Source organism: Narcine bancroftii, chromosome 3, assembly GCF_036971445.1.
Source record: "Narcine bancroftii isolate sNarBan1 chromosome 3, sNarBan1.hap1, whole genome shotgun sequence".
NCBI classification, from domain to species: Eukaryota; Metazoa; Chordata; class Chondrichthyes; order Torpediniformes; family Narcinidae; genus Narcine; species Narcine bancroftii.
The window spans coordinates 138,310,255-138,330,574 of NC_091471.1; the positions used below are offsets into that span (position 1 = coordinate 138,310,255).

The following is a 20,320-nucleotide window of genomic DNA, read 5'->3' on the forward strand; positions in this document are numbered from 1 at the left end:
GCAAGGTGCTGATTTGCCATTCTTAGATCACCAACAATATCCAACCAAACCCCAGTTTGGATCAGGCCTGAAGTCAACATCAGTAACCGTGAGAGTGAAAATGTCCCTGTTAAAACATTATTTTAATATAACAAGCATTTCAAATTGCATCATATTAGCACAATAATTTGCCTATGTGCTTAAGGTTTAACTCCTCACATTTGAAACTCTGCAGGCATCTCTAAAAGAATTCTTATGAAATAAAGTAAAAAGGGAAAAAAAATCTGCAATTATGAAATATTCAGCATGCAACAAAGTTCTGGAACAGGCAGTATAATGTCGTTTTTTATCAGACAAAAAAGAAAAAAAGGCATGCAATTCCAGCAGTCTCGGTTTTCTTGACTAATGTTATTAATTATATGAAATATGAACTGGATGGATGATGAATTATATCTATAGTGGCTTTTGAAATACAGGTAGTATTAGAGTTTTTAGGTGTGGTTGAGGAAAGGAGTGGAAGTCAGCTCTCGGACTCATTATTAAAAGATTGAAGATGAGAGCTGGGATTTTCTATGTCACCTCACTGAAACCAAGATGAGAAATAACAGTACATAGGAACACTGCCATCTTCCATTCTTTGGGACTCTACCACCACTTTAAGTACCCAGATAATTTTTGTGGTCCTGCAACAGCAGTTTGCTATCTGCAGCAACAGTCTTAAAAACCCCCAAGGGGAAGTCATTGGATATGCAGGATCATCTGCCTCTGTTTTCTGCCGAAACATTGCCACTGGAAATCTAGCTTCTGCAGGACAACCATTTTGTAAAAAACCCACAAACCTGTGACTCAGTAATAGCCCGAGTTGGTCAGTTGTAGGTTCAAGATCCTCTTCAGTAGAAAAATCAAGCTTAACACCTTAGGGTGATGCAGAGAAAATACTATACTATCAGAAAATCGCTAGATGAAGACAAGATCTTAAACAGACGCTTTACCTACTCTCTCAGCTGGACCTAGAGGATGCCAAGGCACAAATTTGAAGAGCAGGTGATTTAGTTCCATTGGCTCGTTCAATATTTATCTTTGAACAAACATCCTGAACGCTGGCTAGCCCTCGTCATATTTATATTTGAGGCCATCAATATCAAGTTCCTTGGAGTGCACTTGGCTGGTCCCTTAACACCAGCACCACTGCCAAGAAAATCCACTAGCACCTCTACTTCCTGCAAATGGTCAGGAAAGTCCATCTCTTAACCTCCATTCTGCAGAGGATGTACTGAGAGCATCTTGTGCAACTGCATCACTGCCTGATTTGGAAGCTGTATCTCCTTGGACCGCAAGACCCTGCAGAAGATAGTGAAGTCAGCAGAAAAGATCATTGGGGCCTTTCTTCCCACCATGAAGGACATCTACAACACTTAATGCAGGTGAAAGGCAAAAAACAGTGTGAAGGACTCCACAATGTAAACTGTTCTCCCTTCTGCCATCTGGTAGGAGGTACCATTTTCCCCAACCCATCAGGCTCCTGAATTCCCAGAACATATGTGGATAGTTTTTACTTTATACGTCTTAATATTTCAATGTGTTTAATTTCTGTTCTCACTTATATTTATGTAAATATGCTTTCCTGGAGAAATGCTTTCTTGTCTTTACCATGCGAGCATGTTATGAACCATCAATAAAGGTGTCTTGACCACTTATGGGATCTTACTGTACACCAATTACTTGGCATGTTACATACCTTATCATAATGGCTAAATTGGCTACAACTTACCTTTGATATGCCTCGAGTTTGTAAATAATAATTGTATTTGTGCAAATTCATATTTTTGTCTTAATGAACTGAAAATAATGGAGAATAATGTTGAACTATTGAATGTGCATTTTGAGCAAAATGCAGGAAGAATCAAATACAAGGAAAAATATTTTATGATGAAAAATTGAAACAGTATTTGAAGGACTTAAATTTACTTATGTCTAAGCTATCGGGTTTACTCACGATTAAAGACAGATCCATAATAAGAGGAGAGATGACATTTAACTGAATGTTATGGCAGGGATTTTGAAACTCATGAGGAATTGACATTCTACTTTCCAATATTATTCTGGCGGAGAGTCAGTGAGAGGCTGCTTTCCAAAATCCCAGCACTGATTTCAATAAAATATTTTATTGAACATTGATTGTATTTTTAACTTAGAATTGCCTAAAATGCACACCTTGCTTCCTAAATCAAAGCACGTATAATTGATTGCGTGTATTTAACTTTGATGCTGGAGAGCCTAATGCTCGCCATACTGTTTTCAAATGCTTATTTGCTTTAAATCAGTCCTCAAACCAGTCTGCTTTCTTAGGAAAGGATGTGCAGAGTTTTTATGGTCGATTAAAAGCACTCTTGGCTCTGAGTCATGGCTTTGGAATCAGTGCTTTATGTTATTTAACATCTGGAGACATACATTATTAACCTCTGTGTGGAATGGTGGATAGTGGCTGGAGTTTGTGCAGATTAAACTAATCCTTCAATGACGTGCATACAAACCGCCTTATCTCCTAAAAACGTGAAAGTAGTCACCAGCTCTAACCCTTTAAGTTTAGCCAAAGTAAATTCATCTCTGCTCAACACTTAGCAGTGGTCGATGTTCATTGCAATTGGTATGAGTTCTGAGGAACAGTGTAGATCCAACATTCCTGGAGTAGTTCCCTCCACATGAATCAATGAGGAAATGAACTCAAGAGCCAAGCAATGCTGAGAGATTCCCCGCAAGTTATTTCTGATCTGAGCTGTATTAGCAGATCCCGAGTAGTGAATAGTTTGGTGATATTAACAAAAATTAGAAATCTAATTTCCTAATTTCTGATCCATTTTCTCCTACTGGAAGATTATATTTGGTGAATGCTGGGCCAATAGCAGTGGAATGGTCTTGCCCACTGTCTGAATACTGATGAAGGACTTGTTGACTTAAAGAAATACTAACACGTGTTCAACAATATTTTGCTTAAATATTCAAAAGAAGAGAAAAAAAAAAAACTCACGGAAACATCATCATTTGTCATTAGCAGTTTTAAAAAAAGAACGGGCGTATTTTTTTTTATTTTAATTTAATTTAGACATACAGCACAGTAACAGGCCCTTTCAGCCCACAAGCTCATGATGCCCAATTACACCCAATTAACCTACAATCCCCAGTACGTTTTGAAAGGTGGGAGGAAACCAGTCCCCCCCCCCAGGGATAGCCCATGCTGACACGGAGAGAATGTGCAAACTCCTTACACTCAGTGTGGGATTCGAACCCCAGTCTCAATCACTGGTACTGCAACAGAGCTGCGCTAACTGCTACGCTAACCATGCCACCCCACATATAAACTTTAGGAGTCAAAATTTCTTCAGATGCTAACTATTAACTGGTGGTCCTGACATCCACTATCATGAAGATCTTTGAGAAGTTGGTCGTGGCCCACATTAACTTTATCACCCAACCAGCCTTGACCCAGTTCAATTTGCTTACTGTCCAAATAGATCCATGCCAGAACATAGGAAAGAGATTGAAAAACAAGGCGCAACCTCTCTCTCTCGAGGCCAGTAAGTGAAAGGAGACAAAAAGGGAGACAAGACCATGCCCCTGTGCACAACAGCAGCAATGGAGTGGAAAGAATAGATAACTTCAAGTTCTCAGGAATAGACATCTCCAATGACCTGACGTGGGACAAGCATGTTGACATGACAGTTTAGAAAGCAAACGAAAAGCTTAACTTTCTTAGAAAATGAAGGAAGTTCAGCTTGTTCCGCTTGTCCCTCAACAAACTGCAGATGCAGCATTAAAATCATCCTTGCAGGATACATCACTGCAAAATAAGGGAGCTGTTCTGTTCCAGATTAGAAGGAGCACAGAAAGTAGTGAATACTGCTCAAAATATAATGCAAACTTCCCTCTCCTCTATGGACTCCATCTACATCTCCTGCTGCCCAGATCCATTTGGGAGAATGCTCGAGTGTTCCACAACTACGCTGTAATGCTGCCGTTGCTATATTTCTAATTTATCTTTTCATTAGACTCTGTAAATTGTGTTCTTTACATGGATTATGAATGTAACCCGTCAGACTGCTCACAGAAGAACCCTTCTTATGGTAACTGGTATAACGTGAAAAATAAACCTATACAAACTAAAAATGATATTGAAATCAATGGAGAAAGCTTTTAAAAACTCTCTGCAAAGCTATTTTTTTTCTCCTTGTCGTTGGTTTCTTTATTTAAGCTGCTCGATGTTACTGGCTAAATTTATTTCATTGTCTTTCCCCCAACAGCTACAGCCTGGTTGGAGATAACTCAAAGTTTTCTATTAATCCATCAACTGGACAAATCATCACAAGTTCTCTTCTGAACAGAGAGAGCAAAGAGACATACAATCTTGTAGTGGTGGCTACTGATGGAGGAATACTTCAAGCTAAATCCAGTTCAGCCACTGTTCTTCTTACGGTTTCTGACATCAATGACAATCCTCCCAGGTTTCATCATTTCCCGTATGTTACCCACATTCCTGCACCCACAAATAAAGGTAAGCATCTTAATCAAAACCACAGTCTCCATTATTTGTAAGCTAATGTCTGTAGACTGGAGTTTTACTTATACAGTGTTATGAATGACTCACTGTCTCAGAGAAATACATTTATGCATAGCTATGTAGTTCAACAAGTAGAACTCAAGGCTGTCCCCTTCTGTCTAAATGTCAAAGATCTTTTTGTAATTGCAAACCAGGAAGCCATTTGGTCTCAGCAAGAAGAATTGTGAGGTAAAATTAGTTCCCAGATCAATAATAATGTTATGCAGTCCAATTCATACTGATTGAACTAATTGCTTATCATTAATATTCTTGTGTTCATCAGCAAAGGCATTTTTTCCAGTGAATTTATTTTCATATAATAAATGAAGGAATCTTCTTCTTTGGCTTGGCTTCGCGGACGAAGATTTATGGAGGGGGTAAATGTCCACGTCAGCTGCAGGCGCGTTTGTGGCTGACAAGTCCGATGCAGGACAGGCAGACACGGTTGCAGCGGTTGCAGGGGAAAATTGGTGGGTTGGGGTTGGGTGTTGGGTTTTCCCTCCTTTGCCTTTTGTCAGTGAGGTGGGCTCTGCGGTCTTCTTCAAAGGAGGTTGCTGCCCGCCAAACTGTGAGGCGCCAAGATGCACGATAACATCTGGTGAATGCACAAACACTAAAAACTTATTCAATTTAAAATGTGCACAAAATACTAATAAACCTATTTAATTTAAAGTGTCCTTGTAATTCTTGTTCCCTAACTGGGGCAGCACAGTTAGTGTTGAAGCAGAATGGTTAGCTTAGCGATTAGTGCTGTGCTATTACTGCGCCGGCAATATGGGTTCAAAACCAGCACTGTCTGTAAGAAATTTGTACCTTCTCCTCGTTTCTGCGTTGTTTCCTCCGAGCACTCTTGTTTCCTCCCACCCTTCAAAAAACGTGCAGAGGAGTTGTAGGTTAATTGGGTATATTTGGGTGCCATGAGCTTGTGGGCTGGAAGAATCTGTTACCGTGCTGTAGGTCTAAATTAAAAATTTACACACATAAACCACAATCATATAATGTGAGATTGAAGTTTTCTCTGACATCAAAAGTGAACTATAATCACAAACTAAAGGACAATTCCTCATCAAGATTCCATTGTTCCACTTCTGTGCGGCGCATGGTGGTGACAGAGAAGAAATATGTATTGGAGCATGTGATATTGTAAGGAATCTTTTCTCAATATTATTCTATTTGATAATACTTTTTTCAAAGCATAAAATTAAAATACAAAGCAAGAACTGTGAATCCTGAAATAATAATATAAAGCAGTAGAAAAAAGTAGCAGGCCAGGGAGCATCTGTGGAGAAGCAAGAGGATGTAGATTAACATGTTATTTTTCAAGATTGTAAGATATCATAATGTACTACACCACATATTTTATTTCAAACTGTGGTTGCTGATGTAATGTCGGAGTTGAGGCAGAGATTTGGCAAAATTACTCAAACAGCAACATGATTATGAACAGGAACTAGTCAATGCTTTTATTCTGTGCCAGTCCACTGTCCCGCCATATTTAGGTCACAATGCCAAACCAAAGGGTAACCAGAATTGTTCTCTAACTAACTGGCTCTCAACTCCAATGTGTAACTTGTGGGGTAATGCTGAAGAAGTGGGAGGTGTGTTGTAAGAGAATTAGAGAAGGAAGTCAGGATTCATGTGACATTTATAGATCACTTCAGTCTTATTTTCAACATTGATGCCATCTAAATCACCTAAATTGGGCAAATAAATTATAAATTGTGTATTTTAAGGTAACTCGTTGATATTGTTCTTTTTAGTATATTTTTATTTGGATATCATTATACAATAAGAACTAATCAAATCTTGACATTTGTGTTATTTTAACCATTACTTTTATACTGCCTTCTTACAGCAATACCTACAGGTCAAAGTGTAGAACCTGTTTAGCCTCCCAATCAGGGTCACTTGAAGCCATGGTTTGCAGATGGTACAAATTGGAATTTATAGTTGTAAAACTAAAAACGCTGGGCAGATGAATCTGCTGATCAATGGCCAGGGTTATCTGTATGGACACAGCAACTGAAGAAGGCAACAGGAAACCATTTCAATATTTTTTTCTTGTATAAGCATGAACTCAACATTGACTGTAGTCTCAGCTCAAAGATGTAGCCTTCACCGAAGGAGAACAGAGGTTGCAACAATTACAATTTGGAGGGTCAGAGATCATGAGGGATGGAGAGACATGATCGCTCATGCCAAACAGCAAGCCACCTAAATGAATGAAGAGAAGGAATTTAATCTATTAAGCAATTTATAGCCTTGGATGGTACAAAATTACTATTTTTCTTAGTTAACAATATCAAAAACTTTCAAATTATTTTGCATTAACAACTTCTAATTATCGAATTGCATAATGTGCATTGCTTACCTCTCAGAACCAGAAAAAATATTACTGTGGTTCTTTGAGTAGTCTCGGTGTGTTGTAAGAGAATTAGAGAAGGAAGTCAAGATTCATGTGACATTTATAGATCACTTCAGTCTTATTTTCAACATTGATGCCATCTAAATCACAAAATATTTCGCACAAAATATTTTTCTAAACATGTTTTATAATTATGGGTTGCCAGATTTCATTTGGTTCTGGAATGAGGATCGGTTGCAATGGAACAGATGCTTGATTTTCACTGCAGACACTTTGTTCAGTATATTTAATTCCAATACACTGGCAAGCCTTAATGTTATACAAATGTTCCTTTGCATAGGCATCATTGTGTTAACTCTCCACTTTATTACTCTTCACACAAATAACATTTTCTTGGGCTCAAGAGCAGTTGCTGTGGAGTAAAATATTTTGAATAAATCACCAAAACTCTCCCTTAAAAATCAAGTTACAGGATTTATTATTTGCAGTTCTTCTGACAATCTAGATGCAATCATTTGAGATGAGATCCTTTATCTTGAGGAAAGACTCAGTGTAAAAAACATCAGTAATATATCTTTCCCTCTCTTGAACACTGCGAGGCCTGCTGAGTTCATCCAGCCTTTCTGTGTTTTTAGTTCAGGCAGGCCCCGGGTTAAAAATCAGTTCTATTACCGAGGTCTGTCTTTAATTCAAATTTGTTTGTAAGTTAGAACAGGTACATACGGTCCTTATAAAACACTACCCAATGCACTAAAACATCTTAAACATAATAATACAGTACTGTATGCAATAATAAAAGTAACTACATAACACTTACAGGAGAAGATGATGGAGAGATGGCTACAGTACAGGTACCCAACAGCCCTCCTGCATCTTCGCTCCTTCTGATCCACGCCCAGCTTCTTTACTCTCTACTCGCTCCACCGTCCTTCCCCGCTCCCCCCTCCCTCCTTCCTCGGTGGAATGATAGCTCCTTAAGACCAGCTGCCATTTTGCGGAGCCAAGGGTCATCCACACACTGAGCCACGAGGGTTCTGGAGGCGTCACAATGGTGCACGATGCTGCTGCTTCTTCTCCCTCTTCTTCCCTGCCTTCCGCCCTCCCCTCCGTGAGCTGCTCGTCCCGTCGCCTGCAATCACACTTTAAGGCCAGGCTGCCGTTTTGCAAGGCAAGCGGTGGCACCATGCCCAGCCATGACCTTTCCGGAGGCATTGCTGCTGCTGCTGTTGCTTCTTCTCCCCCTCCCTACCTCCCTTCCCTACCCCTCCCTCCTCTCCCTCCCCTCTACCAGGCTGCTTGTCCCCTCGCCCACCCAATGTTTTGCCTGGGCTGCCTGAATGAACCTCATAGTAGTGATTGAATCCTGCCCTTGCTCTGTGCTCATTAATCTACTGCTGTTAAACGACACATTGTCATACTGTATATTCTTGCTCTTCTACTTTGTACTGTTGTTCACATGCTTCAGTTAATTTGCTGGACTTCTCACATTACCGGGGAAGTGAGCCAATGTAAAGCAAGCTCTGCTCGATCTGGAAGTAGACAACATTTTCCTTCCGGTCAGCTTGTCAGTTTGTATCTATGAGTTGTTTGTAAATTGGACATTTTCAACCTGGGGACTGCCTGTACTCATTTGAGAGTTCAACAAGCTTCATTCAACATTTGATTTCAAGTACAATCGTATTAATTGGGAGCATGTTGGCATTTTACAGAAAAGAGATGTTATTTAGATTGTATTATTGCTGATCTCACTATTAATTGTAGCATTCAGGAATTAAAAAAAAACAAGAATTTATTCTTTACATTCTGAAGCTGTCAACCTGTATTTCTTTTTCAAGAGCTGATTTACCTTTTATTTCAACATTCATTCAGTGTGTATTTCCATGATGGTTTGAAATTTATTTCTGGAATCCCAGAACTATGAATGTCCATTGTATTTATCCCCTGGTCAGCAGTTTTTAAAAAAATCCACAACATGCAAGAATTAAAACTTTTACCAAATCATTTTATTGAGCTAGGACATTTATCTCTGGTGTGCTATAAAATTAATATAATTGAACTTCATGAACTGAATAATCTCATAAGATTAATGGTAATTAATGTGGCATGCTACTGGAAGGAGAGTGACTATTGAAATGTAATGATCATCTAACACAATCCTTACAGCATTGTAATATTTAATGACATCACTTTGAATGATATGCTCATAAATATTAACTGTTATATTTCCCTTCTTTCCTTATGCAGGGTCATTTGTGTTTGCTGTTACTGTTTCTGATGCCGATGCAGGCTCCAATGCAGAACTTTGGTATTCCTTAACAGGAAGAAATGTGGAAAAATTCCGGATTGATCCACATCGTGGTGCTATAATGGCTGCTCAGAGGTTAATAGGAGGCACTGACATCACTGTTACTGTTAATGTTAAAGACAGTGGTACACATCCCATGTCAGATTCTACCACTGTAACTATCAGATTTGGAAATGAAGCTGATTTTCCACAATTCAAAGCAGGGCAACATTTTTTTGTGTTTCCTGAAGACCAGAAGGTAGATACCTATGTTACAACAGTATCAGCCTCTTCCACAAGACGAGATATAAGAGGACCATTATCCTACTATATAGCTAGTGGTAACTTCGGTGCAGTCTTCCACATTGATCAACTGACGGGAAATCTTGTTCTTATGAAGCCTTTAGACTTTGAAGCTGTTCAAAACTATGTTCTATGGATTGAAGCCAGAGATATGGGGTTTCCCCCCTTTTCTTCATATAAAAAACTGGATATTACTGTAAAAGATATCAATGACAATACACCAATTTTTAAGCAGAATCCCTTCACAGCTAATATAATGGAGAATACTTTCTCACAAAAAATAATCACAATTATAGCTGAAGATATAGACAGTGGACTCAATGGTCAAATAGAATATACCATACTAGATGGTAACATAGGCAATAATTTCATCATCAACAGACAAACAGGAGAGATCAGGAATACAGAGCAACTGGACAGAGAAAGAATTGCTCAGTACTCCTTAACAATACAAGCAACTGACAAAGGAGCATCTTCAAGGAGTTCTTTGTGTCATGTCATTATTGATGTCTTGGATGAAAATGACAATGCCCCAAGATTCTCACAGATATTCAGTTCTCAAGTGCCTGAAAATGCAGTAATTGGTTATACAGTCGCACGTGTTACCACTTCAGATGAAGATACTGGAATAAATACTGTTAGTCGATATTCAATAACAGACGTGAACCTTCCCTTCTCCATAAATCCCAAGACTGGAGACATCACAGTCAGCAGGCCTTTGAATCGGGAAGATACAGATCATTATACTGTCAGAGTTTATGCTCATGATTCTGGCTGGACTGTAAATACAGATGTTACTGTTTTTGTGACAGATATAAATGATAATGCCCCACGATTTGCTTATCCATCATACTACCTCGATTTCCCAGAGCTCACAGAGATTGGCTCCAGAGTTACTCAGGTAGTAGCTACTGATCCTGACAGTGGCCTCAATGGTCAAGTTTTCTACTTCATTAAGTCACAGTCGGAATTCTTCCGAATAAATTCAACCACAGGAGAGATCTGCACCAAGCAATATGTAAAATATCACAACTCTACCAGTTCCAACAATCTCAATATTAATAGACACAGTTTCATTGTGATGGCCTCTGACCGAGGTCAGGTACCCTTGATGAGTGAAACGACAGTCATCATCAACATTGTGGACAGTAATGATAACGCCCCACAGTTTGAATCAGAAAAATACTTTACTCCTGTTACTAAAAATGTCAAGATAGGTACAAGGCTAATTAAAGTCTCTGCAATAGATGACAAAGATTACCTCTTGAATTCAGAAATAGAGTATCACATTTCTGGTGGAAATGGCTCAAACCAATTTGCACTGGACAAGAATAATGGCTGGGTCCTTGTTACATCTTCTCTGAAAGCCTATGTACACAAAGTGTTCATAATTATAATTACAGCAATGGATAAAGGTAATCCACCACTATCCACTACAGCTACAGTCCGCATTTTAGTAACCGAGGAGAATAACCACACTCCTCAGTTCTCTCAAACTCACATCAGTATTACCGTTCCTGAGAGCCTTATTTTGGGGACAGTCATTCAAACAGTTTCAGCAAGAGATAAAGATGCGGATATGAATGGGTTAATCAGATACAATATTTCCAAAGGGAATGAGGCACAATTGTTCTCCATTGTTAATTCAACTGGTGCTTTATCACTCGCTAGACAATTAGATTATGAGACCCAACAAATCCATGAACTGACAATTAGTGCTGAAGATGGCGGTTGGGTGAAAAGAACTGGTTTCCTCAGTGTTACTATCCAAGTCACTGATTCAAATGATAATGTGCCACTGTTCAATCCCAATGAGTATTTTCCAATTATATCAGAGAACGCTCCAAGTGGTACAATAGTGGTTAAGTTAAATGCCACAGATGCAGATTCTGGAGGTAATGCTGTGATAGCTTATGCAATTGAAACAACTGACAGTGATCATTTTGCCATTGATCCAAATACTGGAATCATCAAGACCCAAGGATTTTTAGACTTTGAAGCTAAACAGAGTTATCATTTATATGTGAAAGCCTTCAATATTCCAGATGAGGATCGCTTCAGTTTTGCCAATGTTTATTTGCAACTTAGTGGTGTGAACGAGTATGTGCCACGCTTTGTCTCCAGGCAGTATACTTTTGAGATTTCAGAGGCTGCTGTGGAAGGCACTGCTGTTGGGGAAGTATTTGCAAGTGATCGTGATCTTGGAGATGATGGAGAGGTCAAATATCTACTTTTTGGCAAAAGCAGGAAGAAGGGATTTCAGATTGATGAAAAGACTGGCCAAATTTATGTATCAGGTCAACTGGATCGAGAAAAGGATGAAAAAATATCTTTGAAGGTTCTGGCTAAAAATGCAGGAAGCATCCGTGGTTTTGATATTGATGAAGTTTTTGTGAATATCACTGTGCTGGATGCCAATGATCCTCCTGTTTTCACATCTGAAGAATACTCTGTACGGATTAGTGAGCAGGCTACACCTGGAGCTCATGTTATTTTTGTAAGTGCATTTGATTCTGACTCTGTTCCCAGTTGGAGCAGGTTCACTTATCACATTGGATCTGGAAATGAAAAAAACGCCTTTTCCATTAACTCGCAGACTGGCCAGGTTTCAGTGGCATCAGAGCTAGATCGTGAGTCAGTTCCTGTGTACAACCTCTCTGTTTTGGCTGTTGACTCAGGAGTACCCTCCGCCACAGGTACCACCTCCTTGGTCATCGATGTGGAGGATATAAATGACAATGGGCCAACCTTAATATCCACATCTGGAGAAGTTGTGGAAAACCAGCGTGCAGGAGCAGTAGTCATAAGACTTAATGCCACAGATCCAGACCTTCCACCAAACCAAGGTCCTTTCACCTACCAATTGCTCAGCACAAGCTCTGCTACAAGTTACTTCAGCCTTAGCTCTGAAGGGATCCTTTCCACAACCAGAGAAATTGATAGAGAACAGATCAGTGATTTTTTCTTGTCAGTTGTCACCCGTGACTCTGGTATTCCACAGATGTCTTCCACAGGAACTGTGCATGTCAAAGTGCATGATCAAAATGACAATCCATCTGAGCCCAGAACATTGGAGGTGTTTGTCCACTATTTTGGGAATGTATTCCCTGGAGGGATTTTGGCCAGTGTTAAACCCCAGGATCCAGATATATTGGATAACTTCCGCTGTACCCTGACTACTGGTGCAACAACTCTCTTCAACATACCAGCAGGCACGTGCAATCTGAATTGTCAGCCAAGGTCAACAGACGGAACCTTTGATTTAATTGTCCGTAGCCATGACGGTTTGCATGGCGCTGTCAACAACAATGTCCATGTTTTTTTCATGGCATTCACCAACTTGACGATAGACCACAGTGTCCTTCTTCGCCTGAATATTGCAACTGTAAAAGATTTTCTTACCAATCACTACCTGCACTTCCTCCGCATTGCTAACTCTCAACTAACGGGGATGGGGACCACAATGCAAATCTATGGCATTTATGAGCAGGATGACAAAACATATGTAATGGTAGCTGTGAAACGATTTGGCAATCAATACATAAGCCCCAGTGGGGTAGCCACTTTTTTTGAGAGCATCAAAGAAATCCTGTACAGGCAGAGTGGAGTTCGAATAGACTCAGTGGACCATGACCCTTGCACAAATGATCCATGTCAGAATGGTGGAACCTGCCTGAAAAGGCTTGCTGTTAGTCCAGTGATGCAAAGTAAGGAAAGTACCCCAGTCGTTATTGTGGCTAATGTAGTTCTACAACCATTTATCTGTCAATGCCTGCCTGGATACTTTGGAGAGGTCTGTGAGACTGATATAGATGAGTGCCTTCCATCCCCTTGCCACAATGGTGGAATCTGCCACAATTTAATTGGTAGATTTTCATGCACCTGCCCTGCAGGGTTTATGGGCACTGCTTGTGAGCGAGACATCAACGAATGTCAATCAAATCCCTGCAAGAATGGTGGAAGTTGCCATAATTTTCCAGGAGGTTTCAGCTGTGCTTGTAAAGATGGATACACAGGTATACACCATGGAAATGTTATTTTTATACTTTATTCAGATCTAAAATACTGGAAATGATGTTTGGACACCAATGTCTGATGATAGATTGCTAACAAAGCGCATGGAATCAGACATTAACATGGCTAATTTATCATCTCTGGCAAGCCATCAAGAGAATGTTGCTCCTAGGTAATTAAGGAAAATCAGAGCGAGTGCAGATATAAGCTACCCTGCGGGTGGTCTTAACAACCACAGAACAGCAAAGGCTAGTCTCTAGTCCGTTTGCCCTCCCAAAGGTTGGCAATAGTTCAGGAGGCCTAAAAAAGGGTAAACATAAATGCAGAACAAAGAATGAAGTAAAATCTTTTAAGGTGCTTACATACCAAGATATAATTCAAATCGATTTGTTGGGAAAGCCTCATAGATACCCAAATAGTGCAAATGAATGATTAGATGCACATAATTACTGAAAGAATGAGATGACAATTGATGTTGTAAATATATTGCACTTCCCATTGAGCAGGAAAGAAGGAAAACAATGCCATTTAAGGTGGCTTTTTTTTTCTTTCTATGAATAGAATACATATAGAATATGGTAGTTTTTTATGACCGCCTTAAAAATACCGAAACTTAAATTGTATTGTAAGCCATTCTTTATTTCCATCATGACATTAAATTATTACAGTACTTGACAAATATCACAGAGATATTTGCAGATATCACCAAGATCATGACATACAGGACTGGTATGTTTTGCTGCAAGAAAACACATGACCACGTTTGGATGTAATGATCTGTAGTATTTGTACCATCAGAATCAATGTAATTTCTCAGTTTTCCTGGTCATGGCTGACATGTTTAAAAATTATTAAATGGCACCGCAAATAACACAAATCAAACAATCAACATTGACATGATTTATATATCACAATCTTCCAACTGACCTCCAATAAAACCGGTCCATGTCTATGCAATGTTTTTGAATTAATCACTCATTTATATAACAATAATGGAATTTTTACATATTTAAGTTTAAGATGTCAATGCATAAAATCCATCAGCAATCTTCTTCTTAAGCAATCCCTTGATTCATACTAATGGAGAAATCAGCGTATGGTATTAATCAGAGCTGAAGTCTTAACCTTGTAAGTTATGGATGCACTCATGGAATACTGTTAATCCAAAATTGAAAAAAGCCTGGCCTATGTCCAAGAGGAAGGCAAACTGAACTGGGTGATTTCAGTGCCATTGCTGGAAAAATATAATCCTTGGGAATGGCATTATTAGCAAGAAGGGAGTTTGGAAAGCTAACTCTGAAAGGTTTCCCTTCCTGGCTAAATGCTTGGAGCACAGTCTTGCCCTCAGCATGAATGGAAACCAAAAGTCTTTAATCCTTTGACCAACAAATGTACCTTTTATTATGATGGATTATATTTTGCCAGCTGTATTGTGCCTCATTTTAGTTAATCTGTTCTGCATTCTTGGACCAAGAATAATCAAAAGAAGTTAGTTCAGTCCCATGTCATTTTAAGCTTTAAACACTTAGTCGCAGGAGTCGAGTTTGTTAATGATGATTTAGGACATTTTGTCCTCTGTTCAAAAGAAGGTACAATTGCTTCAAAAGTAAATAGACATTTAAAAAATATGATAGGCGGATTTTTTTTCTGCCTGTCCTTTCCTTGAACTACTCCTTTCCTTTTCAATATGCTTTATTACATTAAAGGACTGTGCATTCTTTACATTATTTATATTCAAATAAAAAAATCAATTACATATTTATCTAAGCAATACTAAAGAAGTTGCAGAACAAGCAGAATATCCACAATTACTTTCAGTGCAAATCACAAAGCAACATGTGATTAAACATAAAACTCCAGAACATCTTGTCCAAGCTGCCAGACATTGCTGCCATCTTTATGAAAATCATTGTCTGGCTTCTGAGTCACAATTGAGTTTCATGAGTTATCTGTATGTGCTTGATAATTATAAATTAAAAGTAACACAGACAGTAAAGGTTAACTTATATCATCCTTTTTAACAGCATATCTCTTAATTACCACCAAATAATCTATCATTGTCTGGATTTTCATTTGATCAGATTTTAATTATTGTTTGATATTTAATGTAATTATCATAAAAGTTTTCAATACAAAATGGGCTAATCAATTCAATATGTTAATATTTGTAAAAAAAATAACCATCTGCTTTAATCTCACTTCACACCTCTTACTCCACAGCCTTGTAGATTACCACACTTCAATTGCTCATGAACTAGTTGTTAAGTGAGATGAATGTTTCTGTCTTTGAAATGTTTCCAAGGAGAATGTGTTCCAAATGTCCATGGCCCTGTGATTGATAAACATTCTCTTCTAATTGCTTTGTATCTATACCCCCTGTTGATGGCCTCTATGTCATGGCAAATAAGTATTCTCAAGTCAAGTTTATTGTCTTCTTATTACACAAGTACAACCCAATGAAACTGCATTCTCAGTCCTCAGTACAAAACACACAGACTCACAACCAGTCATACAGACAAACAATACATAAGCAGTATTCATATGTACAAATAAATAAATGTTTCTGAAATATGAGAGTCTCAGATGGTTAATTGGAACAGCTGAGCAGTTTTCATCCACGATGTCACAACTCCTTATCATTTTGGTACAGTACAAGCCAATTAATTTTCCTCTTCATTTCCTCTGATCCATGTTCATGTCTATTAATATTTTGCCACACATCTAAAATTATAGAGCCCTGCAACATCCTAATAAACTTTATCTGGAATCCCTCCACTGCAGTCACAACCTTCCAGTAAGGATCGATTGAATTACTTTGTGAACTTATTTGTCTTCTGTAAATTTTTGGAATAACAGTCATGTTATTACCTCAATCACTAAATGAAAGTGTCCAATATACCTTCTTATCGACTCACCTAACTGTCCCACTGCTTTTAAACTGGTTTTCATTTCCATTCTTTTATTTCATTTTCTATGTCCAAATTCATCTGAATCCTTCTGGTTCAAACATTGTACTAAATGGTTAAGAAGGCACCCAGCTGGTTGTGCTGTCCACACTGGTCATGTAGAAAGCACTACACCATTTTCGGCATCCACTTAAATTAATCAAATTGCAGGATAGTCTCATGGAAATTAAATAGGCAACAGGAAGGCCTTGTTCTTTATCTACAGTAAATTCTGTACCAGTTTAGGTTACCTATGTTCTGTTTGGTAGGAACTTTTTATTAACACTTTAATCATTTAAACTATCATTGTAGCTAATTATCCCATATGTTGACATCATTATTCCTTTCTTAAAATATTGGCATTTTATTACATATGCTTGACATGGGGATAAACTTTGATGATTTTACATTCTTATTATATTCCATTTATTTTTTGAGGAAAAAAATCATAAATACATTGGGATAGATTATATAAACAACACATGGTTTGCCCAGAACAGCCTTTTATACTATAATCTCCATGCACTTCAATCATTCCAATCATAAATTTGTTGTAATATAATCTTTACCTAAATTTATAGGTGGAAATTAAACCAAGGAAAATAAAACTAAGAATTGCTCGAAATACAGAGGAAAGGCAGATTTGAAGAGTCTGATTAAAATCTGTGTTATCTTATTAAATGCATTGAACCTTCGATGCTTGACCTTCAAGACAAGCAGCTCTGTTCCTAATTACCCCTTGGACATCTTAGTGCAGGTTCAAGATAAGTGGTTCTGCAAAAAAAGTATTTCCTGCATTGGAATTGTCTGAAAGGTTGAAAATCTGGGTTCCAGAAATTGACTGCCATTTCATTCTAGTGTTCTTCATGGGTCCCACCTTCCCCCATCCCCAAGTAACAATGACCAAGTTTCCCATAATGTTTACTCACCAGTCTTTTTATTGTTACCAATCTACCTCATGATTGAACCTCGTCTTTCCCCCTACCACCAACATATTCACAATGACCATCCTGATCTAGACTGATTTTATTATGTTTCTGAGGTTAAATAGGTTGAGATTCACAAAATTAGAGGATGGACTGTCATAAAGAAGAGATTCCCAGGCAAGAAGCAATATTGAATAGAAATATTAACAAAAATACTATTTTGCAACAAAATCCTTCTGGAATATCTATACCATCACAACTCCCATCATTTGTGTCCATTAACAAGGGAAGGCAGTGGTTGCCTTTAATTCACAAGTTGTCTCATGGTGACCTGGGCCAATCTCTATCAAATTTAAAAACAAATGCTTTTATTCTTATTCCAGGTCTAGCTGGATAGATAAATCATTACATTAAGGAACAAGATTTCTGGAATAAACATGAGATCATTCAGAATATTTTGGAGATGGCTGTCCACAAATAAAATGCATTTTTGCTGCATTACCTAGACTGAGTCTTAAATGAGGGAGCACAAATTCCCAGAATGATTTAAAACCACCCTGACAACTTACCTCTCTTAGATTGGACTGCAGCTCTAATATCAATGCCTTGGAAAACCATGATTCTCAGAAGTCATATTGATCTTAACATAATTCTGATCAAGTATTTTTATGCTTACTTATATAACCTTGCTCCATGTGAAAGCATTCTTGTTGGTCAAAAAATGGTTTTAAGTTTTAAATATGGAATAAAGTCTTTCAATAGGACCATGACAAAAATGGATGACATGCTTTTAATTAGAATCAAGCATAAAGAGTTCTTTCATAAGCATAATGTTTGCCAGGTTGTTGTTTCCTCTCAAAATTTATGCACCTGCTTCTCTAAAAGTGCCAGGATTCAAAGTCAATGAGGTAAATTGATTATTTCACCCTTCACCTATGCTGTTGGTTGTTTGGGAGAATAGTGAACATGACAATACATTCCACACCCAGATTACATTTACTTCAACCATGGTGTCTGCATATTTTCATGGTTGACTTTTAATTTTAACCTACACTTGTTAGGATGTTACATTCACCCGCTGAAGCCTTACACCAGTTAACATCATAAGCACCCATACACATTTTTTGAAAGAGTATTAGTAGATTATTTATTTTTGAATAATTGCACTTGTTTGTCTGTATTAGGGCTATTAAAATGTAAAATATTGTCCCACCAATGGACACAACGAAATAATTGAACAATTATCATTTTGTGAGAACTCTATTAAAGGCACACATGTGAGAGACAGGGTGGGACTCATTTTGCAACTGCACATTGACCCAAAATGGCAAACAAAGAATTAAATAAGGAAAGTTTAAAACACATTTGGATACCTTCACTTTTTTTAAAAATGGTATACGCATACTGCATAAGTGAACTTTTCAATGGAATAAACTTTGATGTACATTGCACTCATGTTTTATTTCATTTGTTACAGGCAGAACATGTGCTTCTACTATTAACTACTGTGAATGCAGTCCCTGTTTCAATGGAGCAACCTGCCAGAACCAAGCTAATGGTTATTACTGCCATTGTCCATTTGGTAAGGAATGACAATATGAGGAAGCATCTGCTTAAGTATATGCACAAATGAATAGTATAAATATGTTTATAGATTTCTTAAAGTCTGCACGCTTATTTAACGTGAATCGGGCCATAATTGTTTTCCTTTGGTTATACTTGAAATGATGTTGCTAAATTTATATTTTTCTTTGGTAAAAATTGTAAATTATTAATTTTTGGAACTTGAGAAAGATACTTCATAATAATAGTTCTGCATTGATAGAATTGGATTTAAGTTTCTTTGATATTTGGTTCATTCCAACTAGCAAATCAGGCTGACTTCTACATATTTCAGAGTATGCACCTGAACTTCTATTGTTTTAAAAGTCATATAACTTGCCGTCACTGTGGTTATTGATGGTGCATAATACATAACATTTCTATAATGGTCAGTTTGTAGCATGCACTATATCATTTGAACTTCTGATAGGATGATTTACAAGATCTTTCAATAATAATACTTTTCAAAATGATTTAAGTGGCTTCAAAGGACTTCCACTTGTTCTGACATTGTGAAATGGCTTGATGAGTGGAATAATTTTCTTTTCTTCTATGTTTCTTTCTGTACATGAGGATAATGACATTTTTAAAACCAAGTTTAACATGATTACTTTTAGATTCATCAGCCCTATTCTTGATACCCCTGATGATTTTTATACTTACATTTTTAATAACGTTCACCCAAATTTGGATCATATCTGAAGTGCAACCAGAGAGAGCATAGACGACATAATCAATGTGCCTTTCCTGTGTCATATTGAAACTGTTTTAAATTTCTTTCTATAATTGTCAGAAATGCAGGTGCCTCCTCCCTCATACTCACTTTTATTTTTTTCTCATTTTCTTCTTTCATGTTATTGCTTTTCTCCTCCCTCACAGAAGTAGCCTTCTCCCCTCCTCCTGTTAATACTAGTTGAGGTTTGCATTTGCCTTTCTTCATCAATTCCTCTTTGCCTCCCTTTATCTAGCCTGCAAATTTTCTTCTAACGCTTTATGCCTCTTCCAAGTTAGCATCTTGTTCTGATTACTATTTTTCTCCTTAACTCCCAACACCAAGTCACAGTGCTGGAGACTCGGTTGATAAGGATGGGTCGTGAAATTATCCTTTTTTTTTCCCCTTTCATTTTTTCTTTGTTTGTTCCTGTAAAACTGTGATAGTGCAGTTGTTAAATTCATGTTGAACATGGCTACTTTCAGATTAATCAATACAATTCATGCCTAACTACTTTTTTATATTTTTCATTTTCATTCATTTGCAGCTGTATCTAGATTGTTAGACAAGCAGCAGAAATAGTCTATTCAGCCTGT

General features: G+C 37.8%; 1 protein-coding gene across 2 annotated transcripts in view; it reads left to right on the forward strand.

The window, feature by feature from the left end:
- The window catches only part of fat4 (FAT atypical cadherin 4), a 465,822-nt gene that overhangs the window by 367,740 nt on the left and 77,762 nt on the right, over positions 1–20,320 (forward strand). For both annotated transcript variants that reach the window (XM_069925240.1, XM_069925241.1), the window contains exons 9-11: positions 4,278–4,528; positions 9,183–13,541; positions 18,888–18,992. In XM_069925240.1, the coding sequence (XP_069781341.1) occupies positions 4,278–4,528; positions 9,183–13,541; positions 18,888–18,992 (4,715 nt within the window). The remainder of the gene's footprint in view (positions 1–4,277; positions 4,529–9,182; positions 13,542–18,887; positions 18,993–20,320) is intronic.